The sequence below is a fragment of the Perissodus microlepis genome, chromosome 9 (genome assembly GCF_051167445.1).
Source record: "Perissodus microlepis isolate ML-2025 ecotype Zambia chromosome 9, ASM5116744v1, whole genome shotgun sequence".
NCBI classification, from domain to species: Eukaryota; Metazoa; Chordata; class Actinopteri; order Cichliformes; family Cichlidae; genus Perissodus; species Perissodus microlepis.
This window is the reverse complement of record NC_140469.1, coordinates 23,117,482-23,143,507: the sequence shown is the minus strand read 5'-3', so window position 1 is coordinate 23,143,507 and position 26,026 is coordinate 23,117,482. Positions and strand designations below refer to the sequence as shown.

Below are 26,026 nucleotides of genomic sequence, written 5' to 3'. Positions count from 1 at the left end.
GCACAGTGGGTAAACATCCCTTTCCCTGAGAAAATAAATATTACACTGTAAGCCTCATTGTGTGCTTCCACTTGCAGTAACCTACCATTTGAAATGTGTGTTAAAAACTATTTTTGTTGCATTAATTGTGAATGGTAGTGTTAACATTTTCTCACACGTGTTACACATTTTAAACAGGCTGATTTTATAGGCTGATTTGCTTTTAAATTACAAGTTAGGGAAATCAGTGTAGTTATAAAAGAGCAAGAGATCACTACAAAAAGCTATAATGGAAATTTCGTGTCTACCAGAAAATGTTAAGGATGTTTTTTATGCATGCAGTTAAGAGTGAAGATGGAAAATTGCTCATAAAAAGTTGAATGATGCATGTGTAGGTGATATCTTTTGCCATACAGAGTAACAGCGTCTGTGTTTACAAACAGGGTTCGTATGCAAAGAGACGCCATTTCAGTCCACTTCCAACCCCCAGCGTCACTGATTGACATCTTAGAGCTTTTTATTTTTTATGCACTTCTGGCATCTCCCAAAGAAAGACCCAAATTAAGGGTTATTGTTGTTGCCAAGGCAACCTACTGGGTAATTTTCTGTAATTTTCCGGGAGGGATTGCTATTGATGGTGAAGTCCATATCAAGATGCTGTTTGCTGCAAGGAAACACCTACAAACACAAAAGTCTATTTTTCGGGGGAGGAGGTGTTCTGCCGCAGTGAGGAATGTCCCATAAACGGTGTATAATTTCTAATATAAATCTTGGCTTTGTCTGAATGCATACGATTATTTGCTTTATTTGAGCCCGCTTAGTCATCACCGCATAGATTAAACCCTGCATACAAAATGTACATTCTCTCCCGCTAAGCTGCCTGAGAAAGATAAGCCTCTAAAGATTGATAGAATTACTTCCAGCATCATCCCCCTGTTTTCTCGCTGTGAAATCTTATGATCAAAACGCTTCACCCCATGCTGTTTCCACATGAAAATTCGGCATATCTTTCCCAGAGTTTGACACATTGTATAAGCAGAGCGTGTGCTGACTCATGGTGAGTTTTTGCTCATTGTCCTCTTTCCTTTGTGGATCTCCCCCCCACCCCCAACCCCCACCCCCCCACCCCCCGCTGCAGCTCTGCAATGGTGGCTCTGTGACAGATCTGGCCAAGGGCATGCTGAAGAGAGGAGACAGAATGGATGAATCCATTATTGCCTACATCTTGCACGAGTCCCTCATGGTAAGCATTGGAGGGGGGGTGACTATGATGTACCCCAGAGTAAACGGGGTGATTTTACAGGCAGGTGCTCATCAGGATAAAAGAAGCTGTTAACCTCTTTGTTTCGCAGGGCCTCCAACACCTGCACATCAACAAGACCATCCACCGTGACGTCAAAGGCAACAACATCCTATTGACGACGCAGGGAGGGATCAAGCTCGTGGACTTTGGTATGTGCCTCTTTTTGCCTTTTTAAAAATTTTTGGCATCACTGTCCTCTAATCAGGAAAAAACATGTTATAGCTCTATTTAACAAAATCAATTACCTTCAGCTGTCTTACAAATAAACTGTGACAACAATTAGTTTCCCTGAGAGGCTGGAATACATTTACACAATCCAACAACGTGGTGGATGGTTATACTTTTCCACTCTGCCACAAACAGCTGCAGACATTGCTGCTGCTCCCACTGCGATTTCTTAACCAAATGAGGCTCGCTGTAGTTCCTGGGCTCAAGGATCCGGATAGGCAAATTGATTCTGATGGTTTTCCGGAGATGACTCACCCCTCCCCAAAAACCCCCAGCTGCCTGTTTTCATTACAAATAAAATCCCCCTCTCCATTTGTGCGTAGGTTTGCATTTACCCCTGCTAATTGTGGGCTTCTCTTAAAAGCCCTCTCCTAACAATGAAGCGCAAAGTGCACTGCTTTTACAGAAGAAGAACAAGAGGGTGGGGAGGTATTAATGGAATCACTTGATACTTGAATGGGAAGTAGCTAATACTGAGCCAGAGCAGCTTCTTCCTCCTCGCGCTGCTGTCATGGAGATTCTCAGCACCTGTTTGTTTGTTTGATGTTTACTGATGAAGTAGATCGAGATGTCCAAACTCTGCACCCAGAAGCATCACATAAGTATTCATATAATTAAACAGAAATATGATAATGCTTCTGGTGATAAGAGATGAATCCTAGGATCTGGTATTCTTGGATTCTTTTAACAGTTGTGTGTTGTGTGTTTTATTTGTGCATACAGAACATATTTGCTTTAAAAACTAAAAACAGTTACAAATACAACATATTCTGAACGGAATGGCAGAAAAACATCCCTCGTAATCGGTCAAAACTATGGCGTCAGTAATAGTGGCTCTTATTATTGCATCTGAAAACTGCTTTATTCAGCTAAAAGCCCCCATTAAATACCTCTTTCTCCTTAATTTATTAATTGTGTTTAGTGTGATTCATTCAAAAGTATTTATGCTGAAAGAAGAACCAAACAATCCTCCATGAGTTTGTAATTTCTCAAATTATTCTGTATGATCTGGTGGTTTGGCCGAGACCACACATGTTGCTTTCTTAGTTTTTGCTGCTGTACACTGAAAATCAGCTGTCACATCTTCAACACTGTGAAATGCTGGAGTATTCATAGACTAGAAAAAGTAACCTGTTATTGGTTTCAGTTTTAAAGTGAAACAAAACGTTTCAGTCTTGTGCAAAAGTCTTGAGTCACCCCCATGTCTTTATATTTTGCTTCCAAGGAGTAAGGCCTTCTTCTAGTTCTGTACTTGACAAATAGTTCTCCCATCTCTCTCTGAAGGTCTTTCAAAGATTTTCTTTGACCATTTTCAGAGGATTTTTTTTGTTTTGTGTGTTAAGCCACTTAAGCCTGACCTATGAACCATTCAAGCATAAAAAAGCACCTAACTCAAGCGATGAACCAGTGTTGTGTCTACACATGAAAGACAACTTAGCAAAGAATCAGTTCTAGATGGTATCTGTCTATGCAACTTTTGCCTCACTCTGATTTAAATTAAAATGCTATAAACACTCACAGACGATATCACACAAATTGTCTGAAGCTATTAATCAGGTTATTGCAATCCTGGCATCTCCAACAGCATCCAGCCATTATTTCTGCGATATATCATCTCTTGCTTATTTACAATAAGAACATCTTATCAAGTGTTTGATGTTTCTCTGGCTCAACCTGTAATGAATGTCCAAGATAGGAAGGATACCGTATCTCTGAAAAGAATTTATTACATACAAACATTGTTGGTTAGACCAGAGAGCCGGTTTCAATTCACCGTGTTTAGTGCTAAGCTCATGAAACTCTCACAGGAAGTAATTATGTTTAATGTTGGGATACGTTATCATCAGTAAATTGTTGCTGCAATCACTTTAAGGTATAAGAAAGCAGTGGCACCGCTGATCAGCTTATCTTATATGAATAAATATTTGCCGCTGTGAATGACTGTTATCTGTTCGCACCATATTTGTGGTTGCTGGTTAGAAGTAATGCATGTGGATCAGTTTAGGGAAGATGTTAAAAGAAGCTGTATTATAACAGGAAATAAAGTTTATATTGAAGTGTGGCTTTAAAGGAAGAAGAGCCACAGATTTTCCTGACAGAAATCTCTCGACATCTACTGGATGGTTCCCACTGGTTGAGGTCTTATCTATTTTAATTCCCTAGCAGATCAAATCGGTCATTTGTCCTGTAACTTTTAATTCAATTCAGTTTTATTTTTGTGCCAGATCGCAACAGTCACCTCAAGCCACTTCATATTGTAAGGTAAAGATCCTACAATAATACAGAGAAAACGGCAACAATCAGATGATCCTGTTTGAGCAAGCACTTGGTGACAGTGGCAAGGAAAAACTCCCTTTTAACATATGTATTCAAAACCACAAAACTAAAAAATGAAAAGCTTAGTTGGAAGTCAGAGTCACTGTAAATAGCAGGGTTTACCCAATAATTAAACTTTGCTCCCCTTGCACCATAAATAATAATTCGTTTTTATAGTTTTTAAGTTTTTATATTCTTGCCAGATTAAAAAAACTGTCTGCTTTCAAGTTTTCTCTTATTATTCTATAAAGTGTTCACATCATAGGCAGCACATTCAAGTAAAACAAGCTGTATGCATTACAGGAATTGTTAGGTTTGAGTGCTGCCAGCACAGAGATTCATAGGATTTGTATGGAAAATAAATAAGACCACAAAAACAAATGTTGTTAATTTTAGTCCACTAGATTAGTCTAAATTAAAAGGTCCATTTACTTTTAAAGTTGTAACTAGGGACACCACTGTATTCCTAATTTTGCCTATCAATTTTAAAGACAGCTGTCAGTCTCCTGGTCCTCTAATCTACATGCTGAAGTGTGTGTGTGGTAGTAAGGAAGGGCTTAAAGTCCCAGAATCAAGAGCCATATGAATGTGTGTGTGAACGGTGAATGTGGTTTGTGGTGAAAAGTCTTTGTTGACTGGTTCACACATCTGCTTTTACAGCAAAAACCCTTATCTACCATAATATCATGACACCACACAGGCCTACATACTATTCAAGCAGCAGCATGTCCTCCACTACAAGCTCTCCTGTAAATCACACTTCTTGCTTTGTCGCTGCTTGATCTTCACTCTGGGTTAGACTTTTCATTGCTAACCTTTGTTGACTTGACAGGTTCTTGGTAACACGTTGCGTGTGCTGTGGTTAGTTTCTTCTGGCCTCATCACAGTTTTGCACTTTATACATATATATCCATACATACAGTACAGCCTGTAATCTACTGATTTGTGCTTCTGAACAGGACGTTTTCATTTTGTCTTCCTGAAAAATGATTTGTCTGGTCCAATATGATGTCATATGTATTGATTCATGCCCATGTACTCAAAAAGAATATTTTTCACTTTTAAAAAGGAAAAAATTGCGTATATTTCGAGAGTGGAGGGGTTGCTGGTGGAGTGACTCATTTTGCTGAACACACTAGAGGTTTAAGTTAACATCATAAACATCACACATTCTTTGTATTATTATTATTTTTTTAATATTTTATTACTTTCATAGCGTTGAGCATTAAACACTATGTGGTCAAGATGAGAAAAATCTTTGTGGCTTGGGTTAAAATACATAAAAAATACTCTGGTTTCTTGATTTCAATCGTACGTGCTGCAAACACAAAACGGACTTCCTGTGAAAATAGTCAGGAATTCATGCTGACTGTCATGAAAAAGCGCAACAGTTTCTGTTCATGGCCATGAAGAAATAATTGCTTTTGTAATTATTTCCTGTTTTGCATGCTCATGCCATTTCAAGTAATGTAGAGTATAAGAGCAGGGTGCATCGCCAGCTTTGTCTCCCATTCTCTCCAACATGAACTGAGGTCAGGCAGTTTTTGCAAAAAGACCTTAAAAAAACATTTTCATTTATTTCTTCTGTTCTTCGTATTATTAAAAACAGGATTATTTGATTAGTAGCTACAATGTGAACTGTACGGTTTCCATTTCAATTACAACAAACTGCAAGGTCACTGTGAAATGTTTTAGTGCAATGACAACAGGCTGGATTCAAAGAGTATGCAGGCACCCGTGTTGAATCTCATTTATAAAAGTAGCTCCAACTTCTTTTGTGACATCCCGCTTGCCAGCTTGTACGCTGCTGACAGCTGAGATTTGAATGAGGTCTGTGACGTCACGAAGGAGGACAAACAAACTCGCAGAGTGACGAAAATGGCGGGGTTGGGGGGGGGTCCGACTCGAGATTCCACGGGTACTGCGTCACGCTGGGATTAATGGTTTTTCGTGTGGAGGGGCGCATGCTACACTGAGCAGCTGAAGAGATAAAGCCCCCGCAGTGACTCATCACCGGCGGAGAAACAGAACAGCAAAAAAAAAGACGGACCCAAAAAAGAGCAGCAGAAGAATGAGGAGAGCTGCTCGTTCATCGGTCTCTCATGAATATTCTAATTGACGGCATTATCTCTGTGATGATTATTAAGTGTGTGGCCCACCAGGCTGCACTCCGGGCTAATGTAGTGGAAACAGAGGGGTTGAGAGAACTTTAATAGGGGGCTCTTTGTGTACCTGTACTTTCACGCGCTGATATTCCTCACACGCCTTATATATCATAACAAACACATACAAGTTTGTGTATAAGGATGAATCCCTGTAAAACTCTTAGTTTGTCTTCACTAATGTGGGGTGATGTTAGTGTGTTTGTGGTTTTATGACACGATGTGATTGTCCCTGTGTGTATGTTCGCCTTATGCCTACATCTCCCCGCCCTGCACATGATTATAATCCCTTTTGATGTTTGCCACAGAACCATTTTCCTTTACACTGCTCATCCCGGCATTTCTCTCCACCCCTGGATTTAACCACCAAGCTCCAACAGTGACAGCATTTAAATGGATGCGCAGAATCATCACCATGTCTAAATTTGCTGACATGGTTGGAAATACATTCATGTGGTGTAAATGGCTTTGTTCTGTTACTTAGAGATTGTGCCTGTCTGCACACTTTTGATGTTTTAAACAGATTTTTATGCAGTTCACCATCTGGATGTTTTATTGGTACATTTCCTCAAATTGCCCTTTCATTTCCTAAAAGCTTTTATGTTGCACGTCTGGCTGCTAAAACACATTTTGCAGAATCTGTGCGCCTCATATTCTTCATATAAAAACATGAAGTAGAAGACAGAGACGCGGTTCTGCAGCAGCATGTCGTGCATCACTACATCACCTTTTGTCTCGAGGCTTTGCTTTTGTCCCGGTCGCTGCTCTTGATCTGGCCGGCTGCTTCAGCAGAGCCCGCCCTGGGATACATCACAGTGTGGTGTAACACTGATTTGTCTGGACTGGACCGAAGTCACGATTGTGGGTCAGCATGTTCCTTGTCAGGCACATTAACACAGCACACACACACGTAATGACACACGTGTCCTCTTTTTCTCTCTGCAGTCCCATTTCTGCTGAACGTATCTGCCTCTGACTTGACTCGGGCCTCTCTAGCATCAGGCAATAAATCACTCAGATGCGTCTTGTTCTGATAGGAGGTGACACGTCTCCGGCCACCAGATCGTGCTCACAGTTGAATTGTATTCAAATGTTGTTCTTGAAATGCCAAAATCGCTTGCAGTCAAATAAGAATTTGTAATTCATGGCAGTCTATCATTTGGATAAAGAAAAAAAGCACTGCAGATGTTTATGCGTGTGTATTGTTTTTTTCCCTCGTCACTATAGCGACAGCTCTATCAGTGCACGCTTCAAGAGCCGTTGGGCTCTGTATCATTTGAGCCGTGTCCTGCTGTTTACTGTGCACTGTTTCCCTTTTCTCAGAGCATCACTTTTACCTGCCAGTGTGATCTTTGTAGAAATAAAAACATGTTATTGAGATATTTTGAATTGTCTCCACTGAGTCTTGTTTTCTACCTTGCAGGTGTTTCAGCCCAGCTGACAAATACCCGTCTGAGGAGGAACACCTCAGTGGGAACCCCCTTCTGGATGGCTCCCGAGGTACGGTAAAAGTGGCCTATAAATGCTCCCGCAGCCTCGCCTCGTTCTGCTACATTAGCCTGGAGCAGATCCCAGTGGACCACAGTTAATAATCATCAAAGAGATAACACTGTCAAATACAATGTGCATGAAAAAAGTGAAATGGGAAGAAATCATGGCTGAGTGCACTGACAGTATGTATAGCTTGTGTAGAGAAGTGGCTGCATCAAAAATTGAGCGTTTTATACCAGTCGTATGTGTTTGAACCTTATTCTTTTTATAGCAGGTTAATGTGACTTTGTGCTGTGAGCTGGGCTCTCAGCTCGGGGTTCTTAACGACTCTCTGACACCGACTGAAAGGCTGTTTCTATATGATAGTGTTTTTCTTGCTTCAGTAATGCATTAGGGACTAAGCTGCAGTTTTTGTATGCTGTTATCTGTGGCCACTACTGTCAATGTTTATTGACAGCGTTGGAAGCTGTGCTTCCTTTATATTGCAAGTTAGAAGTTCAGTGGTGATAGGTGAGAGTTTGCACATCAAAGTCTGTTTACAGGTCTTGAGGATGTGCTACTGCATATTTGAAAAAAAGTCCGGCAACACCTTCTGTGCCTCCAGAGGGATCAGTGTGAAGTCCATTAAACTGCCTCAAGTGCTGTCACCTGCATGGAATAAAAAAATAATGTTTTTCAATAATGTAAAAAGTCCAAATTCAGAATAAGTAATCTAATTTTTTCTTTTAAGTTGAGTGAGAAAATATTGTAATTTTTTTTAGATAATTCATAACTTAATGAAAATTTTAAAAGCGAAGAAGAGGTGCTCATTACCATGTTATGAATGTTGATGCTGCACAGTTTATTCACCAGAGGCCACTTTGGAACGTCCCTGATGGCACCATGGTTGGAGCACCAGAAAAGCAGCAACCAGCTGATCTGAGTGATAAATAATAAATAACTAGACATACTACTAACACGCAGTCAGAAAATCATGTGTCTAAAATAACAGTAGGAATCAGCTGACATACTGGAATATTATTGGTCCTGAAATTCCTATACTTGTCAGGCTCTAAACATCCCTTAATATCAAGGAGAGCAGGTGAACACACATGTTCCAGCATATTTGGTCTTGTCTCCTGTATATTTTGACTTTCATACTCCCCCTCCGAATTGGCTCTCCAGATAAGGGAACATAGTGTGTCTCTGCATTATCAACAAGCAGCCAGGCTGTCCATAAGTCTTTTATAGATGCAAAACACCCCATCATACTTCTAAAGGCTTCAGTGAGAATGACATTCCTGTCGAGACTTCACCATACGGGGAATCGGCTCCTGAAACAATCCACTGCAGGCCTGAAATTCAAGCTTAGTTCCTTTAATGGATCAGTACAATTTAACACATTTCATAATGTGCAAAACTGTCTCCATTTTCAGTTTGTGCTGCAGTCTTTGCTGTTTCACTACTGCTCAGCAAATAGTTGGCAAGTGTTTGCAGACAAGTCAGAACTTAGCATGCAAACCACAGGCAACCACAACAATCTGCTAACAACCAAAGCAATCGCAAGGAGGTCTCAGTTTACCAAATATAGCAACCAATTTTACTGAGCAACTGCCAGCCACCCCAGTAGGTTTTTAAGGAGTAAGACATTTAAATGGATCTTAGAATGAAACAGGGACAACAAACAAAACACACTGCAGAACAAAACAGATTGCGTAACGTTGGAAAACAAACTTCAGATGATGTTTGGACTGTGCAGGGAATTGATTCATCGTGAAAAAGGCTCGGCAACCCCTGGTGGAGCAACAGCATAGCAGAAAACAGAGATAACCTGAATGTTAGGAGATGCACTTTTAGCCTCTCAGTCAGACACCATTCATTTATTTTTCATTGAACTTGAAGCCACAACACTTTTGGAAACCCTCAACAAGTAGAGGAATCTCTTAACCACCCATTTGCACGCTTAACCTCAACACTGATCAAGATTAGATGAGTCATTAGCAGAATTCATGGGGATGAGATGGGTAAACCTATACTCAGCATACATGATCACCCCAGATCACCTTGCATGTTCACTTGTTAAATCAAAATAGCTTTTACATGAAGTTTGCATGCCATGCAAATGCAGGATGCTGCATGACGTGGTGTCGTTAAGGCTCAAGGATTTTAATCTTATTTGTTTAAGATATTTATTCACAAAGGTCTAAGAAAGGGCATTTACCTGAGTGGACTGAGTAGACAAGAAGCACTTGATAGAGCGGAGGTTTCTTCTTTCTAAATATATACTTTGGGGACAATATACAGCGCTGGCTTTATATAAAGTCTACTTCTAAAGAGGATTTGCTTATGTAGGTTTGACTTGGAGGTGAGCTGCATCTTTTCCGCACCGTGTTATACACAATGTTATGTAGATGAGCTTTCTTTTCCAGAATAATTGTGTTTGGTTGTCGCTGTCGAGTTGTGATTTTGGCCGTGTTATGTGTCTATATTTGTGTGTTGGTTGGAAATAATTTTACTGTTTAAAAGTCAGTTTGTCATGTCTTTGCAAATTAGTCTCCTTGAGGACCGATTTAACATTGACTTCTTTTAGTTTTCATCAAGTGTGTTTGCCAGCAACATGACGGAATAATGAAAGTCTTGGGGTTTTGTGGAGTGTGTGTCTTATTGGTTATCTGGTAATGATTTGTCTGGTCTGCATGCATTAGACTCTGCCTGTTCAGAACTAGAAAAACAAATTACCGATTACTGTTAAATGTGTGTATTATATGTGAGTGTGTGGTAATAACAATATGAATCTTGAATGATTCATACTGCTGATTGAGTGCCATACTGCCCGCAGGACAGTGATGATGGACTGTGTGTGTGTGTGTGTGTGTGTGTGTGTGTGTGTGTGTGTGTGTGTGTGCGCGCGCGCGCGCGCGTGTGTGTGTGTGTGCGCGCACTGTTCTGCTCACAGCAAATGATAATGAGGAAGTTGTTTTGGCTGAGCTGCTGCAGTTTGTTTAGTTCCTTTGTTGTTAGCGCACAACTTTTTAATGACATTTTATATTCTTTCACATTTGTTTGTGTAGAAGCACAAGAAGAAATTAAAAAAACTTAAATACTGACTTTCAAAGAAGGAAGCAGACCCTGATTTAATTGCTTTACTCGTGATATCTGTAATCAGACATTAGACCACCTGTTATATGTTGTTTATTTCATCATCCCTGCAGGTAATAGCATGTGAGCAGCAGTTGGACTCCACCTACGATGCCCGTTGTGATGTCTGGTCCCTGGGCATCACAGCTATAGAGCTAGGAGATGGAGACCCACCCCTCTCTGACCTTCACCCAATGAGAGCCCTTTTTAAAATACCCAGGTAAACCTGCCATAATTGCATCATATTCTGCTGTGCTGAATGAATTTAAATGATTTGGTTCTTATGACAAATCTGAGCTGAAGGTTGCAAATAAACCAAAAACATGTTGTGCTCTCTTCAAAAATGAGATTGATTCTCAATAAGACTTATTTTATGTTTTATCGAACTGGACTCTGCTTCAAGGCTAATGACTGCTGTCCTGCACATAATATAATAATAATTTACTTAATTTTATTTGTACTGTGTTCTCATTTTGTTTATGTAATGTGCTTTTACATTTTTGATATCTTGAAAGGTGCTATTACAGATTAAAGCTATTATTATGCTGTTTTGCTGTCCCTGGATTTGATAGAGCTGAGTAATGACTTTGTCAGAGTGATAAAATAATGACTACCCTTTTAATTTGACCCTGTTGTGCATCTTTTCTTTTTTTCTTGTTTTGTCCTCTGAAACACTTTTCATGACTTTTTAATTACAGTTTATGGGCTGAGAAAACACAGCTCATTGAAAATGTGAATACAGGCATGTACAGTATTAAGCTTTCAGTCTATATCAGTAAATAGTACTCAATATGAGTTTATGGATATTTTTTTCTGTAGGTTTTAGAACCTAAAATAGTCTTAAAAACTAAAGTAACTAGTCAAATACACTCTGAAAGAAAATAAAGATAAAATTTAATCAGAAACTACAAAATTATAACCACTCTGCTTCCATTTTTAAAGCTGGAACCATCCATGCAAATAGCCTTTGCCTTAAGATACAGCTCACCCCAGGCAGAAGTAAAACAAGATGATATTTTCTTCACTACCCTGATACGGACCATCTCACAAGACTGGGCATGTTTTCATTATCTGACTCCTCGGCTTGTAAAGATAGCATAATGTATAGCGCTTGCACTGCAATAAAGAAAAGTCCTCTCCTACTTCCAACATAGTGATTTGTGCCTCTATACAGACTGTCACCACACTAAGTACAGTCTTTTTAGTTCAAATGGCTTTTTTCTGCTTGCAGGGCTATATCCATTACATACTCCCTCCCTGGCACTCATCCCAATGATCCTGCTGGGAGGAGGCTGCGGGCACAGCCCCTCTTTCTCTTTGTTTCTACTGTGAGCTGAAGCTGATTTTCTAATTGTTTATCTTCACCTGATTTCAGTGTGAGAGCATTTAACCATCACAGCACAGCTCTTTGTCCATCACTGCCCTGAAACACGCACACGCCTACACACACACACAGACTGCTGCTGTGTCACGGCTGTCCTGTGTGTTTGCTCTGGGGGTCGTGCTCCGCCGGAGCCATCACACAGCTTTCTCACAATCTATGTGACTGCTACAGCCAGAGCTCCGGGCTCCCTCTTCACACTCCTCACTTCCCTCCGCTCACTACTCTGGCTTCATTTGTCAAGCAGTCTTGGAAAAAGCCACGCTGAGGGCATTAGTTCATCCACTCTCTCTTATTTAGTACACATTTGCCCTCCCCCCAAACAGCAGACCACCAAAGCCATTCCTCATTTTTATTATGATTGTTATAATCCTGATTTTTCTATCAATAACTAGTATGGTTATTTTTATTAGTACAGTTTTACCTACTAATTGCAGCACACAAGAGCTTGACACAATGCATGCAAACATATAATACTATAATGTATTTTATATACAGTGATGCCATACAAGCCCATACAGTTTCTCTATTGAGGTTTCTTGAGAATTGTCTGCCATATTGGATGTGATGCAAACAACAGTTGTGAGGGAAAATGCATAAAACCTGCTGGTTGGCAAGTTGTTTCTTGAAGATTGCTGGCTGTTGCTGAGTGAAATGGATTGCAAAGCTGGCACTGCATCAAAAACCTCCTTGTGTTTACTATGGTTGCTGCAGCTCCCTGTAGTTTGTATGGAAGGCACTTACTTGTCTAAAAACTCTCGCAAACCAAACACAAACCAGAAATGGAGAATGTTCGCCTTCGAAGTAAGTCGCAGCTCAGCTCTGCAGCCAACACCCTTAAGAAGACGCAAATTTTAACTCTAGATTGCTTTGGTAAACAAAGCAGTTGGTATACATGGTTGACTCAACGGCTGCAAGGTGCAAATCAGCCCATCACCCCTCCACCACTGTGCTTGACAGTTATGCTGTGTTTGTGTTTTGCCAAATGTGGAGCTGTGAAACATCTCCACATTGGTCCTGTCTGTCCAAGAACATTGTTCTAGGAAGGTTGTTCCCATTTAGGAAGGTTGGTAACTGTGTTGAATTGATGCGCAGAAGTACTTGTTTCTTTCCTCCTTGGTATTGTGTTAACACAGACCTGAATCCTCCAGACCCGCAAACTAACAAATCTTCTGCTTTCATAGAGAAGATCAGACTTGCTGATGATCATTTAACTAAGTGCATTTGATAAGCAGCACCTGGCTGATACGTTTCCTATTTATTCCTATGGAAGGCTGTACTTAGCACACACAATGTTTCTGCATTTTGATTTCACTTTTGTGTAAATAGTGTAATATGTCATGTGTTGCTCTTCATATGTGGTTGTATTTTATCTAACTTTAAGTCCTCCTACGGACCAGATTACTTTCATTACGTACTGATGGCTTATTTTCAACAATTGTTATATTTTGCCAATGTATCATGAATTATGAAAAAACATAGGTCCACACTGAAAGGAGTGTGCAATGGATACATTGTATCATATTTCAACATATGGAGCTGAATCCAAAAAGATAAAGAGTAAACATACAGAGGAACAAGTCCAGTAGTCTTTTATGTTGTTTCCTCATTGCCTTATATTTCAAGGTTCAGGGTTCTTTATTCGTCACCTTGAACCTTGAACCTTGAACCTTGAATTTAAATAGGAAGAGAAAATGAGGACTGCAGAGAAGGACTAAGACAACAGTATATGTATGGAAGTCAAATCTGTGCTCAAAGCTTCGGTCTCTGGAGCGGATAAAAGATTTAAAGTGCTATTATAATTGTGCTCAGGTGTTAATAGCTAAGCTTTCATTTTCATTATGTGTAACAGAGAGGATTTAAACTTGCCTCCAATACTTTACTAAGTGAACTTTTAGCGGGCGAAACTGAACAAATTGCTTTAGCAAACTGGGGTACAAACAAGAAATTATATTTAAAACAGTCCAAGTCCTTGTAGCCTTTATAGTGCTTTAAAAAGTAGCTTTATTATTCAGGTTGCCCAATGCAACTACTCCAAGTTATCTCTGCAGGGCTCTCTTTGTCTTTCGGATAAGAAAAACACTTTAATGATCACAGTATTAGCTGAACAGCCTGAAAATAAAGGCCTGATGCATTTCCTGTCTATATTGGTTGTGTTGTGTGATAAAAAGGAGACGAATGTCCTCTCATTAGACCAATTATTTGCTGTCAGAGCCAACGTGCGAAAGGCCTCCATGCATTAACAGGCAGCAGTGACTTCGCTGCCGAGTACCTGGAACCCTCTTGTAAAGAGGTACTTAAAGTCGAACAGGGAATCCAATTAGCCGAGTTGTTTTTCTGCTGTGAGGCCTTGTTAAGTTTAACCCCACAACAATGTGTGTATGTTTTCAGGGTAAAGTATTTAAGAAGTTCTGGTTTGAGTCTATACACAAGTTTCCTAAAATCAGCTGTAACGATACCATCCAGCTGCACTGCTCTGATGGCTGAAAGCTACCACTTTTTGCCACCAGAGAAACACCTCTGGATGCCCTCAGTGACGAATCGTCCCAGCCTTCTGTTCTCCGCCCTGCCCGCTTAAATCCTATCTCATCTTATCTTTCCATTTATCTTTTCCATTTCTTCCTGTAACAGAAACCCGCCGCCTACTCTCCACCAGCCGGAGCTCTGGTCAGATGAGTTTAATGACTTCATCTGCAAGTGAGTGTGGCTTCTAGTGTTTATCCTTCCTGTGTGAATAATAAATATTTACACAGATAACCCGCTGCTTTGAATATGAATATGAAAAATGCACTGCACTCCTCTTCCTGCCTCATGCTTGTTCTCCCACCTCACAGATGTCTGATTAAGGACTTTGAGCTGAGACCGAATGTGCAAGACCTGCTCCAGCATGTGTTCATCAAACAGACTGTCAGCAGAGAGAAAATACTGCAAAAACAATTGATTGAGCTCATTGATCTCAACCAGCAAATTGGAGTGATTGAAAAAACAAGGTATTGTGTCCTTATGGCTTTTGTCTCTATGTTTTTGTCCCGATATCTCGCTGTGTGAGCCAAATACTCCCGCACCGTAAAGTGTTTGATTGATTTTGATACAAAGCCCATGAAAAACTTAAAATATAACGCCCTTCCTGTCAGCGGGTGTTATATGCTAGGCTGTTGCTTAGCTTTTGCCGACAGTATAATCCAAATTACCCTACTTGCTGGATGTTTTACAAGCCCTGTCACCCTCACACAAAAAACAGGTCAATCCTGCACCGGCTGCACTTGAGCTGTAGGCTCCTTAGCATGAGTTAAAATGTTGCCCTTTAAAGTGAGTTTCTCCCTGTACAGTGATAACATGTTGACCCCGTTTCTGTCATTTAAGCCATCATGGAAAGACAGACAGAAGCTCAGACAGTAATGACAGGTAACTATAGAGGATGCTTTTGTGACGCAGTAGGAGCTTTTATAATTCAGTCAAAGCTCTTGTTGTAGTTGTGATTGCACACGTCTTTGCCATCAACTGCCACCCTGCCCTTCTTACATTGTTGTCTGTTTTAATGTTCAAATCATGTTATTGTCACTGTTTGTTCTGTTTTATGAGTTTTCATTTATAATACTGTAATGTCATTTGATGCTGTCAGTGGTTATGATATTTACTGTAAATCAACTACAGGAGCTTAAAAGCTCACTTGTGTTCAGCATTACCTATCAGATAAATGATGCTTCAGTAGAGACACAGTGAAATAGGATTCCTGGAACTTGACCCTGGAACGTTTTCAGGGATTGAGCCTCTGACCTTCCGATTTATAGATGACCTGCTTTACCACCTGAGCAGCAGCTTAACCTGTAGAAAGGCCAATATTCAAAATTGTATAACACAGAATCCCATATATGAGGTGTACTTCATACCATGAAACTTCTCAAATCAGACTGGCCTTAAAAATGTTAGAGCTTGAAAATAGAGGAAAACTAATTCATGCAAATGAAGTAACAACCAACTTTTCTTAAAAGAGTTGGTGTCTGACAGTAACATCATGATGTGTTCTGCTTCACTTTCCCCAAAATAATTATTTTCATATTGATATTTTTGTTTACAGGCAGCATCCACAGCCTTCAGCTACACTCTTAAAACTGTATGTTGTTGAAATCATAATATAGTAACTGATATTTGACATGAACATTTGAGCGACCTAGCTTAAGTAGTTCTATAGCTCTTTGAAAATGGCACAGAAAGCTAAAATGTGACAGTTTTCCTATTAAAAGTGGATCATCTTGGAATTATTTAAGGATATCTGGGATGGTCAGGCTGGACGCATGTGGTCAGCTGACATGGAATGACCGTTATGCAAACAAACCCCCAAATTACAAAATTACTTGAACCCCATCAACAACACGTAAGTATCAGGAAACATAAGAGTCATGTTGTCTTTCTAAAAGTTAAATAACAATAAAGCTAAAAGCTTGTTCAGTAAATTATGTTCAGCACTAAATTTGCTGGCTTCCTGATATCACTTGACAATTCTGATTATATTTTAGTAAGTAAATGAACTGACTTGTGGTAATAAGATGATGTTACAATTGCTACAATGGGTAATTGGAATCTTGTGGGATTATTTTATTCCCTTGTGCAGATTTAATCTCTTGAAAGACACATTTACTTAACTAGAAAAGATATGTTTACTAAACTTAAGTCACCCACTTCTGAAGTTTATCCTCCCTGTGGGACTATTTTTGTTTTATTTTATCCCTCTCTGTGTCTACTCTTTCCTTGATGAAAATAGAAGATGCTTGAATAGAGACGCGTCCCTGAGGTTAGAGTCGTAGTCAGACCAGTGCGTCCCAGTAAAAGCTCCACTGTGAATGACCTTTCCTGGCCTCTGCAAAGTAGCGGGGCTTGCAGCACAAGTTCTAGAAGAATCTGCAAAATTTAACATTCATTTTTTCAGAGCATGCTCACTAAGAGATGTCATTGTTGTGTTCCAGGCATGAACGTATTCATACCAAAAAAGGAAGCCACATGAAGACACAGGACGCAGACGAGGTGGATGACCTCGCCACCCTTGAGGTTCTAGATGAGGTAAAAAAAATTGAATTAGGTTTTTTCTCAGAATTTCTTTCTCCCCCTTCCTGGCTGCACAACATTAGAAAACAAGTTAGAGTTAGGATGAAGTCACTGAATGCAGCAAACATTTTCTGGTGAAAGAAAAAAAACAGAGAATTGATGGGAGTTAGAGCTGAAAATCTCTGCCTGTTTTATTTTTCTCCTTGAAAGCATGGGTAGTTTCTATTGAGATACATTTATGAATTTACAGCAGAGTGCTCTGCTCTCTCTCTCTCCCTCTTTTCTGATAGAGTTAATGTAGCTCACCCAACAGCCTCTTTCTCTCAGTCTTTCACTTTCATCTATTTTTTAATTACACTTTGGTGTTTAAGTGAAAGGCTAACTTGTGCTGGTCTTCACAACCCACACCAAAAATAATGATAGATCAAGTACTGTTTTCTTAACTTACACACCCGTATGTACGCACAGATAAGTGGTATTAATAAAATATTAACTTTGTAATTACCTGCTAAGCCCAAACTGCTCTGTCCCAATCAAAATTGGAATCCTGGCACCGCACTTAGCTGGAATAAAATGGAAAAAATTATTTATTTTATTTTTGCCCTTCTAGATGGTAACAAATACAACAGCTAAAATTTTCATGTACGATATGATGGAGAAAAAAATATTTGGTTTATTTGATAGATAGTGATTAATGCGTTTAAGTTACAAAATGAGTTACAAAAGTATTTTACTTATAACAAGACAGGTAAATTTAAAATATACACTGTAAAAAGCTGCCAACATGTTGTTCTAACATTAACCAAGAAAAGTCACCACATATTATTTCAATTCTGTTCAATTTAGTTTTATTTATATAGCACCAAACCACAACAGCAGTCACCTAAAGGCACTATATTTAGGGTAAAGACCCTACAGTAATAGAGAAAACCCCAACAATTAGATGGGCCCCTGCGAGCAAGCAACAGTGGGAAGGACAAACTCCCTTTTAACAGGAAGAAACCTCTGGCAGAGCCAGGCTCAGGGAGGAGCAACTATCTGCCACAAAAACAAACAAAAACTCCAAAACGAACATGGTTTTGTTTCCTTTTGCAGAGGAACATATGGTGAATTCTGTGTTCATTATATTCAATACTAATACTTTTATATTAAGATTAAAAGTAGTGAGTGGTGTTTTTCCTGTTCGAAGTCCTCTTGTTGCATTGGACAAAATATATTGTCATGCAATATAAAAAGTCACTTGAGTGATTAAACGACTAGTTTAGAAATCATAATCAAAAATGAACATTGATTGAACGTTTACTGCATCTACTGTGATATATTTGTATTTAAGTGCTGTTGAAGGTACACTATGTCACATTATGACATTTAGCATCATTTTTCCTAATTACCCATTCTGGTCTTTCAAGAACCAAAACAAAACAAAGCAAAAATACACAGCAGCATCTTTGACAGAAAGAACATTTGGAACAAGTTATCAAATCTGAGGGATGAACTGACATATTGAATGAGTTGCCAGCGGATATTTCCACCCATCCTTCAAGCTGAAATGGGCTGCTGGTTTGATGGAAACGTTGGCATAAACTAAACTTCTGTGGGTTGTTTTTTTTTTTTTATAAATATAGTTCTGACTGTCATTTAGCAAGCATCTCATACTGATATTTATTGTCTTTGTTTATTTTTTTCCAGAACACTGTCGCAGATCAGCTTCAGAATCGCTATGGAAAAGATCAAATTTACACATATGTGGGAGACACCCTCATTGCAGTCAATCCTTTCCATACGATGGAGATATACACGCCTGAGGTCAGTGGAGATAAATAGACCTTTGTTTTATTTGGATCTGTGTTCTTTCCGTGTACATGCATCTCTACATTTGGTCAATAATGCAGTGAATGTAGCCTGGCATAGCTCATTAGAGCCTCTGCAGTTCTTCAGTCTGCTGCATCCCATTTGGCTTCAAACAGCGCACACACATTTTCACAGATACTACTGCTGTTTTTCTGCCTCGTCCATAACTCAGTGGCTCTATTTTCCTCTCAATTATCATGTTTTTGCCTCAAGTTTGTTGCTAATTGAGAGATTATTACAAATCCGCTTTGTAAAATCATTAATTTAGTTTTCTAAAAATATCTATTTTGTTGTATTCATTATACTCTTGAGCACATCTTTAACAAGCTTTTATCTTTTTCTCCCTCTCTTCATAGCACACTAAGATGTACATAGGAGCTAAGCGTACAGCTAACCCACCACACATCTTCGCTGTGGCTGATACTGCCTACCAATCTATGGTGTCATACAATGCTGATCAGGTAATAAGCTCTTCAGTTATTACAAACTGGTTGAGTTTACTTGTTTAAGTGCTGTTCCACACGATGCCAGAGCAGCAGTTTGACAACACAGACACTAAAAAATACAGAAACCAGATACCAGAAGGTACCAAAAGCAGGTTCTGTTTTTTTTAATTTTTTTAATTTATTTATTTTTTGCAGGGTTGGGGGGATTTTGTGTGTGATTTTGTGTGATGCTAATAATGCTAAATCTAGTTTGCTAGGATGGTTAGCATGGTGTGTCTGTTATTCGATATTGGAGAATTGGCAAGTGAATTAAGGCCTTTTGATTGGATCGTCTTTGGGGAAATTCAAGTACATCCTTTCTAAGAAAGAACGTTTGCACAAGACTCTGAACAGCACTGTGAAAAATTAAGTACACCCCACGATTCAATAGCTTGCAGAGGCAGTCGCTGTGGACGAACTTTAGCCCACTCTTCTTTACAGTGTTGTTTCAGTTCATTGAGGTTTGTGGGCATTCATTTATACACAGTTCGCTTAATATCCTGCTACAGCTTTGCAATCTGGTTCAGTTCTGGGCTTTGACTGAGAAATTTCAAAAACTTATCATTTTCTTTTTCAGGTATTCTGTAGATTTGCTAGTGTGCTTGGGATCATTGTCTTGCAATATGATTTTATTGTTAATAAAGCTAATATAATATGCCTGTCCTATATGGACTCTGTATTTGAATTTTCTTTGTAAAAGAAAGCCAGTATGTTGATTCTCTCTCCACTGTCTGCATTCAGTGACATATTTTAGTGACAATGGTAGTTAAGCTGTTAATAACGTTATTAATATTATTCGCGTTTAAGCCTCAAAGCCTTTTTTGTTGACACCACAGGAGTCAGAGTGCATATATAATTATATGTGACTCAAGTGACTTCTTGTGTGCAGTGTATTGTGATCAGTGGGGAAAGTGGAGCAGGGAAAACAGAGAGCGCTCATCTGCTGGTGCAGCAGCTAACGGTTCTCGGGAAGGTGAGTCATGAAATCCAACCAGCACAACGCTTGATCTTTTGGTAGATATTCTGTTAACGAAGTTTGAAGATCTTGTAATGAGTTCGTTGGTGCTGCAGTTAGTGCCAGTCATGATATGAAGGCTAACTAAAAAGGAAATTCTCTTGACCTTTTTTGTATTCATATGAGCAGATTATAGAAAGTGGTAGTGCTACTTGTCACAGTGTAACACTTTCTTTTTTTTTTTTTAAATTAGTCCCCCAAACTAAAGTGGAATGATATTTTGTTTAGGCCAATAATAGGACACTCCAGGAGAAGATCCTGCTGGTCAACAGCTTGGTGGAGGCATTTGGAAATGCCTGCACTGTCATCAATGACAACTCTAGCCGCTTCGGCAAGTACCTGGAAATGAAGTTCAACGGTGGTGGAACAGTGGTCGGAGCACAGATATCCGAGTATCTGCTGGAAAAATCCAGAGTTGTCCACCAGGCGATGTAAATATCACTTCCTGTTTCTTGTGTTGGTCCCGGTTTTGACTGTTATTACCTTCATTTGAGGGTAACATTCATAGAAAAATACAAATAATCTCTCTGTTCATTTTCTGAAAGAACATTGCCGTGAAGGTTATTGTTCTGCCCGCTTTCCACGGATCAGCGGATAATAGATTGTCTCTTTTTTCTTGCTCTCTTTCACATCTGCTTTTTCATTTGAAACTGGTGGCATTTGCTTTCACCTGCATTTCACTCGGTCCATCATTTCTTCTTATCGTGTGTCTGGGGAGCAGACCGGGTCAAGTGGAAGTGCTAGCTTATTTCCTGTTGGATCAAAGATTGTGGTCTTGCGTGTGTCTTTAGTGGAACTTCAAAGACACACTCAAGTACTGCATTGGAAAACAGACACACGTCAGAGAGGGCTCGATTAGGTCGTGCATTGTATGAATATTTAGTCTGTTAATGGGTGTCGTATTTGGGTTAATAGAAAACAGGGTGAACTCTTATGTTTTCATGAATTAATTTTTATTCACATGTTGCATATTTTGTTACCCCTGCAAGATACTTTTCAATTGCTTCATTATGGGTATATTTTAATGACACACACACACCTGAAATGATTGTTGATGCTTTCCGATGAGATTTGGTGACAGTGTCCTGAATCAAATTTAGTTTGATTATCCTGTTGAAACAAAAATGGTTATTTACTAATGGATTTAGCAAAAGATTAGACAGGTTTTCTTTCACCATATTCATGATTAATATAAATTTAAGCTTAAATTTTATTCATAATAAACAACCAAAGGCATTCAGTGTTCATCATCATTCATCTATGCTTGTAATTTATTTCATAAAGTCTTACAATTTGTGTTACTGGTGGAAATACAACTTGGTTTTGAATTTAAAGAAGGATCGTCAGCCTTCTTTATTCAAACAAATATGGGAAGGCGTAGGATTGTTTGCAGATTATATTAGTTTGTCTGTTTTCCCTCCAAATTCCAAAACTATGACATCACAACAATGGGATTGGTCAGTAGCAATGTTGATCCTGGACACTATTAACATGATGCAGGAGTAACACCAACACAGAGATATCAGATACACCAGGTTTTTAAAAAGCTGGAAACATGTTAACTAACTATTCCTGTGCATATTTTAGCATTGATCATGTTTATTTTGTTACAAATTTTCTTAAGAAAACAAAACTGGAGTCATGTTAATCATGTGGCGAAAACATTTACCTAGCATGTCTCCTTTTCAAGAATTTGATTTCCACTATATGTGCGTGTTTCCACAGGGGGGAGAGGAACTTCCACATCTTTTACTACATTTATGCTGGTCTGGCTGACAGGAAGAAGCTAGCCCACTACAAGCTCTCTGACAGCAAAACACCTAAGTAGGTTTGACATTCCTTAGCAATTTCCCCAAAACACTGTTATCTGCGTCCCATGCTGCAAACTCCCAACTTCCAGAGACCCCAGTGGTTCCTTTTTGTTTTGCAGGTATCTGTACCACGAGAACATTAAACTTGGGCCTGACATAGTGAACAACGCTTCCTACAAGGAGCAGTTTGATGCAGTCGAGCAGTGTTTCAAAGTCATTGGATTCACCCTGGAGGTATAAACTGATGTATTCATTACTGGGCCACAGGTTTAGCAGTATAACCTTGATCCCAGTATTCACACTGACTTGTTCTCACTCGCCCCCATTAAAGTCACTCTATGTAAAAATAACATGTAAACAATCTTACTAGCTATAGCACCAGTATTGCTGGCATTTCAGAATCAGTGTGATCATGCCGGCCCTCTCGTCTTGTATATGGCTTGTGTTGGAACATAAAGCTGCAGGCACATGTAGGCAGTCAGTTCTTGACATTGTGAAAACCTAATGAGGCTCAAAGTACTGATTGCTCTTGGGATCTCCACATCAATAGTACTTATGTTATAATCACTTGGCAGTGCTATTTTACTGTGTCGTTTTGTCGTCCATGAAATGCACTTCAAGCTGATCCCTTAATATATGTGCTGCAGGTGACTTAGTGTTGTTTTTTGTTTGTTTTTTCAAATCTGTATTGTTTGTAGATTTAAGATTTTAACAAACTGTGCCCTTTTTTGGTCTATTTGAACTGCTTTCATAGTTCAAAATAATAATTGAGCCACCTATTTTCGGATTGGCTACTCCTCGCAAACAGAAGATTTAAACAGCAGGTGGGCGGAGCTTCTGTGCTCAAAGCTAGAGCTATGAGTCTGAGGTGACCATATTAGGGATAGTTGCACACACTGATACATGTTTCCATACAAACTCTATTTGTTCTAATTTTTGCAGGAGCTCGGAAATGTTTACAGCACACTGGCTGCCATCCTCAACTCTGGGGACATTGAGTTTTCTCCAGTTGCCTCAGAGCACCAAACAGACAAGAGCAACATCTGCAACATGTCTGTCTTGGAGAACGGTAAGAAAAAAGAGAGAGAAGCGCAGTGCATGATGACAGAAAACCAAATATGACTCTGAATTTCCTCTGCTACACCCCCTTCATCCGCCTCCCTCTTTTGCTAACCATCATTAACTCTGCAGGAGTCCTCCATGTTTAGATAAATACAGGAAATGATTTGGTTAAATCAATTACCCAAGACTGCGTTAGTACATAAAAATCATTAAGAAGCATACATTTGTAATGGTTAGATATTATAGTGCATGCTATGCATTATATTTTCTGAATTCAAACACCTGTTCTGAATGGTAATTTAGAAAACAACATAGATGCGGCCTATTAATTGAATGAATATTCTCCTGCTCAGTCAGAATGAGGCTACATATTGCATAAGATGTGCTGCTTTGAGTAAACGCCACACTATAAATGCTAACTTTTATCCCCTTCCTTATCTCATGTCACCTCAGTGGCATCTCTGCTTCGTATCCGCTCAGACGAGCTGCAGGAAGCCCTGACCTCCCACTGTGTTGTGGCCCGCGGAGAGACGATCGTCAGACCCAACACAGTGGAAAAAGCGGTGGAGGTGAGGGACGCCATGGGTAAAGCTCTCTACAGCCGTCTCTTCAGCTGGATTGTCAACCGAATCAACGCGCTGCTGCGGCCTGACAGCCAAGGGTAAGATGGGGGGCAGACAGTGTAACGGTGTGTTTGGTTGTCACGAATGAGGTCGTCTGACAAAGTTCCTGCTTTTGGATTAAAATAGATACACAACTAGATTCTCTGCCAAGTCTTTAAAACTGCAGAATATACTAGTATTTCGTGGGCACGTTATACCCATTTTGTGCCCACGAAGTAGTCTTTTGTGGCCACAATTTATTCATTTTTTGGACCATGTCATCAGAGGGGCTCCATAGTTTTAAACGATGTCTGTCTACTAACATCCTCTCAGCTGAAGTGCTAAAAATTGCACTTCCGCTAATGGCCACTAGAGGCTCATTCTAGAAGCCTCTAGAGCAGGGGTGGGCAATCTCAGTCCACGAGGGCCGGTGTCCCTGCAGGTTTTAGATCTCACCTTGGGTCAACACACCTGAATCACATGATTAGTTCGTTAGCAGGCCTCTGGAGAACTTCAGGACATGTTGAGGAGCTAATTTAGCCATTTAAATCAGCTGTGTTGGTTCGAGGACACATCTAAAACCTGCAGGACACCGGCCCTCGAGGCCTGGAATTGCCCACCCCTGCTCTAGAGTCATACACTCCATGCCCAGTTTTCAAGCAGAAATTTCTGCAGCCTGCTACAAAATTCTCTTTTGCTATTTCTAGCTAATTTACACCTTTATGACAGATGTATGTTGGTAAATTAAAAAAAAATATTTTAAGGCTTTAAGTTTTACTTTTTACATTATTTCGTCCATTTTGAATTATTTTCTCAAAGGTCTGAATGAGTAAGTTAAAATTTTGACAAAAAATAATCTGAAATTTTGACTTGCTGTATGGATGGGAAAAAAAAATCAGTGGCAGATAAGCTTCCAACTAAATATCCAAGACCTTTTGCTTTTTACACAAGTAAGAATCATAACTTAAAAATAAGAAAAGTATGTGAGTGCTCAGCTAGAGTAGAGAAGTACAAAATAAGAACCAGTCCACTTACCATTTAAGTGGCAGGCTACCAGAACAACATAGCCATCCCTAGCACCACACGGTTAGCTATTCTATAAATGCATTTAAAGATTTAACATTTTATCCTCGTCTTCTCCAGAGAGGACGACAAGGGCCTTAACATCGGTATCTTGGACATATTTGGTTTTGAAAACTTCAAGAAGAACTCTTTCGAGCAGCTCTGCATCAACATTGCCAACGAGCAGATCCAGTTTTACTTTAACCAGCACATCTTTGCGTGGGAACAGGTAAAGTTCAGCCCACGAACCTCACACCAGCATGCCCCCCAGCCTGTCACTGAATTCAAATAACACTTTCTCAGAACGTGAATCCCTCCTGAACAGCTCTCTGTGTGCAGTTTTCACCTTGGTTCTAACTCATTTCCATCTAAATTGAGATAACATGTCATCGTTTGTCAGTCTGCATTTTAAAAGAGATGGCAAGGGTAAAATATGCTGCCGTCTTTATTCACGGCAGAATGAGGTTCTCTGTTCTCCCTTCGTGCAGTCTCGTGAGAGGGTTTTGCCTTCGGGGGGGTCAGAGAATGGTTTGCCAATGTTAAATGATTTGGAGTCACCCATTGGGAGGTGTTATAAATCATTCTAAACGAGGGTCAATTAGGAGTTGAAGACACTTAGTGCTGGACTTAAATTCACTCTTGGGTATTGTTGGAACCAGGCCCAGAAATATATTGTCCTATGCAGCCATCATATGTATATCCAGAGCATAAGGGAAATGTACGGTGCTGTGAGATTAATAGTTCTACATAAATAAGGCAGAATTAAAGGATTGCTGTATGGTAAGGTTTTATCAGCAGTGCATTTACTCCGCTGCCCTCATGTTTTCATGTATGTTTATGCATGTGGTTGCATATTGTCCCAATCTATCTGCATCCATGCTGATTTTTTTTCTGCTGTACTTCATTTTCCTTCACAGTGGCACTTCATGCTCGAATAAGCATGATTTGATATTGTTTGTTCCCATTTTGACTTGTTCTCCGTGGAGTAGAAGTCCTTGGTGATGTTGCTGAGTCATAGTAGCAGCTCTGAGTCAGCCTGATGTGATCAGGTTTGCTCACTTTGCCCTGCAGATCAGATTTATCAGAGCCGAGTTAAGAGGAGATAAAAGACAACAAAT

The 26,026-nt window shown here is 39.6% G+C and overlaps 1 protein-coding gene across 5 annotated transcripts in view; it reads left to right on the top strand.

Moving 5' to 3' along the window:
* myo3a (myosin IIIA) overlaps positions 1–26,026 on the top strand; it is a 74,001-nt gene that overhangs the window by 24,336 nt on the left and 23,639 nt on the right. For 3 of the 5 annotated variants that reach the window (XM_084939704.1, XM_084939706.1, XM_084939705.1), the window contains exons 4-20: positions 1,118–1,222; positions 1,332–1,431; positions 7,412–7,488; positions 10,671–10,816; positions 14,609–14,674; positions 14,812–14,967; positions 15,341–15,382; positions 16,942–17,035; positions 18,710–18,826; positions 19,228–19,332; positions 20,246–20,329; positions 20,600–20,802; positions 22,097–22,195; positions 22,302–22,416; positions 23,125–23,251; positions 23,698–23,905; positions 24,990–25,137. In XM_084939704.1, the coding sequence (XP_084795830.1) occupies positions 1,118–1,222; positions 1,332–1,431; positions 7,412–7,488; positions 10,671–10,816; positions 14,609–14,674; positions 14,812–14,967; positions 15,341–15,382; positions 16,942–17,035; positions 18,710–18,826; positions 19,228–19,332; positions 20,246–20,329; positions 20,600–20,802; positions 22,097–22,195; positions 22,302–22,416; positions 23,125–23,251; positions 23,698–23,905; positions 24,990–25,137 (1,992 nt within the window). The remainder of the gene's footprint in view (positions 1–1,117; positions 1,223–1,331; positions 1,432–7,411; positions 7,489–10,670; positions 10,817–14,608; positions 14,675–14,811; positions 14,968–15,340; positions 15,383–16,941; positions 17,036–18,709; positions 18,827–19,227; positions 19,333–20,245; positions 20,330–20,599; positions 20,803–22,096; positions 22,196–22,301; positions 22,417–23,124; positions 23,252–23,697; positions 23,906–24,989; positions 25,138–26,026) is intronic. The other 2 variants (XM_084939707.1, XM_084939709.1) reach the window with 1 other exon arrangement.